The sequence below is a fragment of the Varroa destructor genome, unplaced genomic scaffold (genome assembly GCF_002443255.2).
Source record: "Varroa destructor unplaced genomic scaffold, Vdes_3.0 BEIS01000001.1, whole genome shotgun sequence".
NCBI classification, from domain to species: domain Eukaryota; kingdom Metazoa; phylum Arthropoda; class Arachnida; order Mesostigmata; family Varroidae; genus Varroa; species Varroa destructor.
The window spans coordinates 22511218-22520681 of NW_019211454.1; the positions used below are offsets into that span (position 1 = coordinate 22511218).

General features: G+C 47.1%; 1 protein-coding gene and 1 long non-coding RNA gene across 3 annotated transcripts in view; one reads left to right on the forward strand and one right to left on the reverse strand.

Moving 5' to 3' along the window:
* Positions 1–3155: 3155 nt before the first annotated feature.
* The window catches only part of LOC111255609 (uncharacterized), a 56706-nt gene continuing 50397 nt past the window's right edge, over positions 3156–9464 (reverse strand). The window contains exon 5 of the long non-coding RNA XR_015329480.1: positions 3156–4813. This is a non-coding gene — a long non-coding RNA (uncharacterized LOC111255609). The remainder of the gene's footprint in view (positions 4814–9464) is intronic.
* On the forward strand, positions 3249–9077 carry LOC111243133 (uncharacterized). 2 transcript variants are annotated; one of them, XR_002670317.2, is made up of 3 exons: positions 3249–3388; positions 4758–4841; positions 7904–9077. XR_002670317.2 is itself a non-coding variant. In XM_022788243.2 (2 exons), the coding sequence occupies exons 1-2, from the start codon at positions 7176–7178 to the stop codon at positions 8233–8235; spliced, it is 363 nt and encodes a 120-aa protein (XP_022643978.2). In that variant the 5' UTR covers positions 7161–7175; the 3' UTR covers positions 8236–9077. The 2 variants fall into 2 exon arrangements, 1 of the variants encoding a protein (XP_022643978.2); XM_022788243.2 differs by lacking the exons at positions 3249–3388; positions 4758–4841 and adding an exon at positions 7161–7206.

A 9464-nucleotide genomic window follows, 5' to 3' on the forward strand; every position in this document is an offset into this window, starting at 1 on the left:
GGTAGCACTGATCGACTTTGCCCAGCTGCTACCGGCGGTACGCCATCGACTGTCAGCGACGCTGCTACTGTTGTCGCTGCTTTGGCGCTGTCTGGCGGACGTCGTCCGTTTAGCCATAGAGATACTGTGCGTGTGCGTGTGTGTGTGTGCGTATGTGCATGAGAGAGAGAGAGAGAGAGAGAGAGAGAGAGTAACAGCAGCAGCAGCAGAAAAATATTGAACTGATTCTCCGGCGTCGTTTTGCTCTATAGCGTGTGCGTACGTGCGTGTGTTGTCTCTGCAGCGGGGGCCATTACGTGGTCGAAAATCATAAATAACAAAATCACCTCCGCGCAAAGACCTTTCTTCTACGCTTCCCCACCCCCCGATCCTGTCCAGTCTTCAAATGACGACTTTTGCAGTGACGACGCGCGATGTGGTTGAATCGGACCAACAACCCCAATGGGAAACGAACTGAGAGTCTCGAGGCATCGACATTCAGTCGATCGAATCATCAACCGAAATTCTCTGTCTCCTGAGTCACAACCACTACGACAACAGTAACAAGCATCGGAGGAAGATTCTGCACTTAGCGTATGTTGAGGCTGGCCGGCTGGCTAGCAGCAGTAGCAGAAGTATTATAGATGAAGTAGGGCCGCTTAAAGTTGGGCCGTTGTCGCCGCCGACAGCAGCAAAAGTGCTACTTTAATAGTAGTCGTCGACGGTAGAGACAGACGAGAGGCAAAAAAGAAACAACGAAGACGGAGAGCTGAGAATGAGAGAGAGAGAGAGAGAGGCGCTGGATGATAGAAGTCAATTACATTAAATTTAAGCAATAAATTTGCTATTGCGGCTACCGACTAGAGAGCCAATTTTAGCTGACACTCAGGTTGACACAAAACTGTGTGGCGATCAACAGCCGTTGATCATCATTGGGACGCTGACAGAGCGAAGGAGACAGGCCGGGAGGCAGGAGAAGCTAGGACAAACGGCTACAGAGGGTGAAATCGTCTGTAGCCGCTTGACGTTAATGATGATGGTAATTATGATGACAATGATTTTGCGAAAGCACAGTAGAAGAGATAAAATGAGCGAAAAATAGCTGGCTGCGAGTTCTATCAAAAATATCCCAAAACGTTACCACCAATTACCAAAGACTCACTGTTACCGCATCGGGAACGGTAGAGATGCCGACGAGACGGTATCGATGTGCTTCTGTGTGCTGAAAGAACATTAGTTGTCGCAAAATCCAGCGAGAGTTGAGTGTTATATGATAACTGGGAGATATATCTGATAAAGCTCGCATTGGTTTCCATTGCACCGCTGTGCAGTGAAGCCCATAGCGACCGAAGGCATTGAATGGAAACTCGTGAATTTAGCAATCTCACATAGTAAACAGAATCTTCAGTACTATACTTCCATACTACAGCCGCTTGGGCGCTGTTTTATTAGATTATTAATTAACGAACTACGAAAAGTAACTAGAGTATTTATAACTGATACATTTAACGATACGTTATTATTAAATTAAAAGCTTAAGTAGACATGCAAGTATGTTGATAAGTACATGCAGATGAACATTAGACCTTTCTCGTGAACGTAGAGCAAACACGCGTTGGCCTGATATGAACTCCTTCAACTAGTTCGTAGGGTAATCGCGACCGTAGCTAGTGCTACGGACATGATAAGCGGCAAAAGCATATAGTACAGAGAGCTATTCTCAGCGAGGAAAAATTCGAAATCGAAATACGAAAAAATCGTAATCGAGAAGCTTCATTCAGGAGAGTGAGGCTCCGTAGGGATCGTCGTGCCCCATTCCTTCAGCCAGCTCTTTGGAATTCTACGAAAAAGCCAACATCTAGCAAGTCTCCTAGCTGACTCTGAACTCGTCTTACGACCCAGGTGCGCGCTAACCGACGTTAAATTTCCGTGTTAGCCACATCGTACCTTATGGGGCCTCATCCATGTGCTATTATAAGCTGTAGAAAACATAAGAAATAAGGCTTGATGCCAACGATACAGCGGCGTAACATCGTCAATTGAGCATCAATTGAGGCTCGGCCACATTAAAACCAATCAGCTGAATTCTTTGATGAACAGCGGCGTTCTCGACGATATTTTCAGCCACTGAACGTTTGCGTGCAGTAAAAACATTCAATTTTTATCATTATTGTCGTCGTCGTCGTTATTTCGAATTTGCAAGGGGTGCACATGCTGCTGATGTCTCATGTGTGTACGTGCGCATAGATTCCTTTGAAGATTGCACAGACTACTACTTGAGAGTGAACTCTCGTCCGTAGAGCAACCTTTATGCCATCACCCCACAGTGAGATAAGTGAGAAAACCCGTGGAATTACGGTAACGTCAAAGTAAACCGCAACGAATGTTAACATTCTGATCAAATTCAGCGTGAGAAGAAGGAACAGATAGAGGTGGGCACGCAGCAATATATATATTCCTAAGGCAGCTACGACGAGTCGAACATGCGGGCAGACAAGCCAGCCGTCAATCCCGGATAGAGGTCTGCGGAATACTTACCGTACTTGTATTATAACAGCTAAGCAGCCATGCTCGCGCTGTCACTTCTCTCTATTCAGTATGATTAAGTGATTAGTATCAGTGATGCGGTGTCAGTGAATTGCTTTAGGTGAGTGATGTCCGTCGTCGTCGTCGTCGTCGTCGTCGTCGTCGTCGTCGTCGTCGTCGTCGTCGTCGTCGTCGTCGCCGTCGTCGTCGTCGTCGTCGTCGTCGTCGTCGTCGTCGTCGTCGTCGTCGTCGTCGTCGTCGTCGTCGTCGTCGTCGTCGTCGTCGTCGTCGTCGTCGTCGTCGTCGTCGTCGTCGTCGTCGTCGTCGTCGTCGTCGTCGTCGTCGTCGTCGTCGTCGTCGTCGTCGTCGTCGTCGTCGTCGTCGTCGTCGTCGTCGTCGTCGTCGTCGTCGTCGTCGTCGTCGTCGTCGTCGTCGTCGTCGTCGTCGTCGTCGTCGTCGTCGTCGTCGTCGTCGTCGTCGTCGTCGTCGTCGTCGTCGTCGTCGTCGTCGTCGTCGTCGTCGTCGTCGTCGTCGTCGTCGTCGTCGTCGTCGTCGTCGTCGTCGTCGTCGTCGTCGTCGTCGTCGTCGTCGTCGTCGTCGTCGTCGTCGTCGTCGTCGTCGTCGTCGTCGTCGTCGTCGTCGTCGTCGTCGTCGTCGTCGTCGTCGTCGTCGTCGTCGTCGTCGTCGTCGTCGTCGTCGTCGTCGTCGTCGTCGTCGTCGTCGTCGTCGTCGCCGTCGTCGTCGTCGTCGTCGTCGTCGTAATGCCGGCTATACTGCATCCTTCGTTCAGGGCCAATCAGCATGGGCCGAGACCGCTTTGGAGTTTTTGTATCAGAAACAACTCGTCACGCTGGTTGGACGTAACTGTCTGACTAAAGTCAAGGTAGCTGCATGTATATATATGTTTGGTAATGGGTAGGCGGTTGAGCTGCTGATGCCTCGAACATATTTCGAGAGCAATCAGTAGTCTTCTATTTTCTCTGCTGCTCCGGCTGTCGTTTGCTATAGCTAACATATCTTTGCTCGGCTTTTTTGGCGTTTACGTAGTCGACAGCAGAAGTTGTGTCGCGGTGAGATGGCAAACTCAGGAACGCGATGAGCTAGTTGCCACGAGCTGTCGGCTATTAGTTACAGAGGCGCTACGGTTCGAACAGGGGAGCGCGGCCGTGTGCGCGGCAGACGATGAGGAACCCCGACCTTGTCCTTAGGTTCACTGATCCTGTTCTTTTCGTTTCAATGACTTCGTTGACGTCGTCGTCGTCGTCATCATCGATGAAATAAAGTGGACGGCGACTGTCGATCGATACATTTGTGCATCGTTTTACTCTGGCGACGAGCTTCGTTCTGCTTCCAAAATGCCGCCTCCTTTCTCTATCTATCTCCACTGGTCGCTCAGTCCATCCCTGTCGCGTTTCCATTCCCGCGACTTTTCCCAGCGCTTTAACCGCGTCAGGTTCCGTTGCTGCTTCTGCTCGGCTGGTTATTGCCGTTGACATTTTGCCGCTACCGCGCATCGCTAGCAGAAGTAGAGGCAGATTTAACACCGGAGAACGGAGAGGTAAAGAGTCAGGTTTCGAGCAATCACAGCGAAAGGGCCTTTTTCTCGTCTTCTGTTTTGACTGGTGGCTGTCGAACACTTCACGCCACTCTGCACCCGGCTGTCGCCGCGCGAACTACAGACTCCATTGCAGTAGCGGTTAGAGATGGCGGTTGACAGGTCACTATTAGCCACTCAAAATCTCGCAGCGCTACAACGGTGGTGGATTGGTGTAGATTTGAGCATCAACATCATCCCCATCATTGTCCTCATGACCAGCAGCAGCAGCAGCAGCAGCAGAAGCTAAAAGGGAGCTTTTGATCGTCTGTCTCTTTCGATTGCGGTAGCTGTGCATCCCCGGCCGCATCTCGTTTCACTTGGCGTCTAGTGATATCAACCTCCCCTTTGGCTCGTTCGTTCGCTTTCGCGCGCCCTCTTTTTCTATTGAAGTGAACGTACATGATACATTTTGGGATCCGTGTATCTTTATTCTCGTCTGCTTCGCTTCTGTATGCTGGAGATGAGGAACAGCGAAGGAGGGTGGCGGCAACGCTGATTATCGATCACTGAGCACCGCGGACTTGAAGTGACTCGGCACGAAGGCCGAATTGCTTTTCGGGCTTCAGTTGGTATTGTTTATTGGGCTTGATAATGGTGTGGGTTGGTTGAACGTCGCCAAACTGACAGCCCTTCATTCTCCTTGTTGTCCTTCCAGGAGACAAGCCACACAAATGCGAGATCTGCAACAAACGGTTCGCCCTCCCCTGCAACCTGCGAGCCCACGTTAAGACCCACGAAGGTATGATGCAACTTCAGTTTGAGAAAGCCCTCTTAATAAGGGATGGCAAAGTTTCGGGTTATGTATTTATGTCGAATAGACTAAGCTTATTATTATTATTATCGTTTTTATAGCTATTATTGCACTAGATAGTTCCTTTAAGCAGTGCAAACAATGCAGCTTAAATACAATATTTAAGAAACAAATTGTATATGTTTCCGTCGTTACATTGTTGGGCGTTCCCGCAAGCGTATCTTAGTAGCCAGCAATGGTAAACAGTGAAAAACTAATTCGACTTGTATTTCCTATGATTTGCCCTTTTATGAAAATGGTCGCCCGCGCATAGTAAGGGGCAGGGCTCCTAGAGGCCAGAATATGTTGGCAGTCGACGATTAGCACGTCGATCAAGATCAAGACCTGTGCGAAAGCTAGAAAAAAAAAGCTATAATCAAAGTTACGCCTGACACGATTGCTCGATGTTGGCAATAACAACAACAGCGACAGCAGGATGTTCCCCTGGACGTCCTGTCTTGTTCATTTCGGCGCTTCTATGTGCGGGTCCGACATTTCCTGGCTGGCAAAGTCTCTGCCTGCCTACCTGTGTATATCTGTGTGATAGCTTTTAGTTCAAGAGTGGGCAGCCAGCCCGGGAGCGTGCATCACGATCGACCTCGGCAGCCAACCAATTCTGGGTCTATTTCGATTTGCTGCTTGCCGAATTGTTGGATTCAGAACACCATGCGGGGCCAACATGGGTGCCGTTGTTGCGGCTGCCGCCATTTCCTCATCAAGATAACCGTGACAAGATTATCACTATTTACAAAGTTGGACCAACGACATCATTAACGAGCATAGCAACAGCGGCAAATACTACATTGACATTCGTTGGACACTTGTAAGGTGATGGCGTCAACAATTCCAAGCATAGCATGAGTGTTTCAAACTTTTCCAAGAATCATTAACAAAGAAATAGCAAACCATTGACTGGCTGAATTCTCTCCACGTAAGCGAACATTGTATTGTAAGACATTTGACGAGAATAGATCAATGGTCGTTTTAGTTAGTGGCTTTATCATACGCATTGTAAAATCGCTACTCGTGCAGCGTTGACACGAGTGTGTGCGTGCCTGCCTGCCTACCTGCTTGCCTCGTCTGCCACCACTATATTTACTCTCCGCCGTGAGGATCATAAGCAAGACGCGAAGAGGGTTCTTTTTCGTCCACGTCATGCTTCGTGTCTATTGCCTTATGATTAGGCTGTCAACCTTTATGTATCAGTACTGTGTTTCTCCATCGTAATATCGGTAGTCGTAGATGCCCATGCGGTTTACAATAGTTCACACCGCTAGCAGTAATAGTTATATTATTATACGTGTCCTGTGTTTGCCTACATTCCTGTCCAGTACCTAGCCATTCATCATTGATACTTTTGTTTTTGGCTTGTCTTTCTTTGTCGCGTTGCCTTAAGAGCTACCAGGGTTCGCTACTTGTCCATTAGTCAGCAAAACTAGAACGAGCGGCCATTGCGGCAGCATCGGCCGACAACCATCATAATACGAGCTATTGCGAGCAAAAATTATCACTACGATGATGACAGTTCGTCCGCGTATTATCTCGTGTTGGCGGTGCAGCTGCTGGTGTTAGTTCTCTATAATATTTCTATAGGTTGTAGGATGTGTCTACATGTGCGAAGAGTTGTTGTTAAACGTTACTACATTGACGTTTGTTAAACTAGAAATGAAGCAATAAGTTGTTTCGTTTCCCCTCTCTCAAGTGCTTCGCCGTATAGATATAAATCTACGTATTATATGTGTATATGTATGTATTTACATCGCTGTTTACGACCATCCGGCAGTCGGCCAGTCGACAGAGGACCGTCGTATGCGTATCCCGACTACTGCTTGATCGGCTCACTATCTGAAAGACTAACTGGCCCGTTTACTCCAGCTCAGGCCGAACAAATTTTTATTAGGCCAAGAAAAGCTGAGAAGCCAAAAGGAGAATATATAGTTGTTATGTAATCACGTTGCGTCAAAGGCTTGAATAGTTCCATTTAATCTTGAGCCTAAAGTATGCTAACGAGCTTGTACGATGTATAAAATAGTGAATCAGGTGACACATAATGACAATACAATGAAACAGCTTACACTGGGTGAGATGGTCCTGAACCTATTTAGTTCTCTAGGCGATCGAAAATAATATCGCTACTAAATGTTAAATTCCCTCTGGCCACGCGATCTCTATCGATTTCATAACGTATTTATCTGCTCTTGTAGCCGCTCCTGGCTGGTTCTAGCAACCAGCAATCGGTGGCACTGGCTATGTCTTGACGTGAGGATATTCTTCATCCTGACCATGAAGATGATGAGGGGCAGTAAGAGCGAAGGTAACAGAAAATGGAAACGGTACACATACATATACTGGTGTATATATACAGGTACCAGTAGTAAGTACATGGGGGATAGCCGGTAGCAACTACCTCTAGCACGCATGATTCGACATGGTCAAGGACTCACTCACATACACAAAGTAACCGATGCGAGCGTCTATCATACAGGAGCAGTTCCGGCTAGGTGCACATTGTTGGCGTCATTCCTGCCGGTCCTGATGCATACCGTTACCTATCACCCGAACGGCTGTCGCCCGTGCTACGGCAGCTATAGTTATTGTTACTGTGGACGATATTTAAGGCGAAATGTGTGGCTTTTTACCTGCCGGTTGGCATCATCGACTCGAAAAAACTGTCCTAACAGCGCTAAATTTTATGGCTGTGGTTGATGAAATTTTTTTCTTTACCTCATTACGGTCGTTGTCTACTAGTCGCTCAAAACCGCGATGGTTTCTCTAAAGAGAATTGAATCTTTCTTGCCTCGCTCGACTAGCCAATCTTCATCTTAACGAAAAGAGGGCAACTTCTGACCCGATTAATGGTGTCGATGATTTGAGTCCAGTGTCAAATAAGGTTAGCCTCACAAAACAACCACAGGTGTGATCGTTAACATCGCAAATGTATCACAGACAACCTGGATACGGAATGATTGATTCTTCTAACAGTGGCAAATCATTTGCTTTTATCGTTGCAGAACAAAGCCCGTTGGATAAGACACAGTGTCCGCAATGTGACAAATTCCCGTGCGACTGCAAGGACAATGAAAAAGAAAAAGACATTGAGGAGCACTCGAGCGACGGAGCTTCCGATTCAGGCTTCGAAATGAAGGCGGTACGACAAACGGGCGAAGGACGGTCAGATCTCGTTGGCACGGGAGGACCACAGTTCAACCTTTTTAGCAATTTGATGCTGGACCAGATGATGCTCGCTAGCTATCAACAACAGATGAGTGTGTTCATGCCGCCAGCGTTACGAGCGCTTAAAATGTTCCAGGAAGGCGGTTTCGCCTTGCCAACACCACCGTGATCGATCCCCTCTATCGAACAACCTGTGTACTTCACTCTAAAATGCATTGGCTAGTACCAACCTTGGAAGCGTCGGGCCGTTGTCCAAGTTTCTCTACCTTTCATAAATAGGCTTTCTTTTTCAGCTTAACACGATGATCTCCTGCGGACTGAACGCAATGTATCATCCTTATATACAAAGGCTTTTTTAATTACATGCTTGATCAGCCCTCTGTTCCTAAAGTCATGTCGCAGGACTTGTGCAGATAAGTGAACCGGCAGCTCTGCCCTTACAAGTATGACAAAAAGATATAAATACGATAACTCTTTTATAATAACAGTACTACTAGTAAACACTGAGGAAGAGGAAGAAGAGTATGAAACTCGAGTTGCGAGGACATGACGGCACCGTTCGAGAGAGTTTTACGTTACTATCAATCGCGTACATATAGCACGGTACAAAAATAGCAAAAAACTTAGGATACGAGCCATGTCACATCGTCTCTTCACAACGTACGATAAGGGGATGCTGTTATCACTTTATCGGCGTTGGGCTGGGTCGGGCAGCGTTGAGCGGCGTGTCATGGCAGAGAGAACGATGGAACAAACAGATAAAAAAAAAAGATGATGTATGGATGACGCTAGCGAGCTCGATAGCCTCAAGAAAACTCCAACCGATACAAATAAGAAACATGAACAGAATATAACATAATACTAAGACAATATTGATGAGACATATCGAACAGAATCCTATCAGTTGCCCTTTTCGGGGGATGAGTAGGCAGGATAGGATGCTTGGGAGGCGCGCGAATCTTGTACCTTTTATTAATAAAATGTAAATAATAGCGTTGGTGTTGGCGATGATGACACCTTTTCTCCTTGTACAGTCGCATGAATAGGCACTGGCGTACGGAAGCCACGTCAACAAATGATCACGTGAGCAGAAGGAACGTCCAATCTTCATTTTATCATTAGCCAGTCCCTGTTTAGGGTGGGCAAATGGAAGCTTCTTTCACGGTCTGGTGTTGGATCGGATTGTAATCTAGTCTTTCTTCAGTTGTGTAGTAGTGGTAATAATACTGATTAAACTAGCTATAGTAAATATCAGAATGCAGCGTGTGACGATTACGGAGAACGGTGTGGTTAAATATTCGCTACTGGCTGAGTGATATTGAGGTGAACGAAGGTGCTTATTGTATATATGGACTGGGATAGGCAAGATAATAAATTATAAATATATATATATACATA

What these genes read in the sequence shown, in the direction of transcription:
- LOC111243133 (XM_022788243.2), top strand. Translation starts at nt 7,176, where the DNA reads ATGAAGATGATGAGGGGCAGTAAGAGCGAAG. An exon ending in GAGGGGCAGTAAGAGCGAAG is followed by an intron (nt 7,207 to 7,903) that starts GTAACAGAAAAT and finishes TTATCGTTGCAG; the next exon opens with AACAAAGCCCGTTGGATAAG.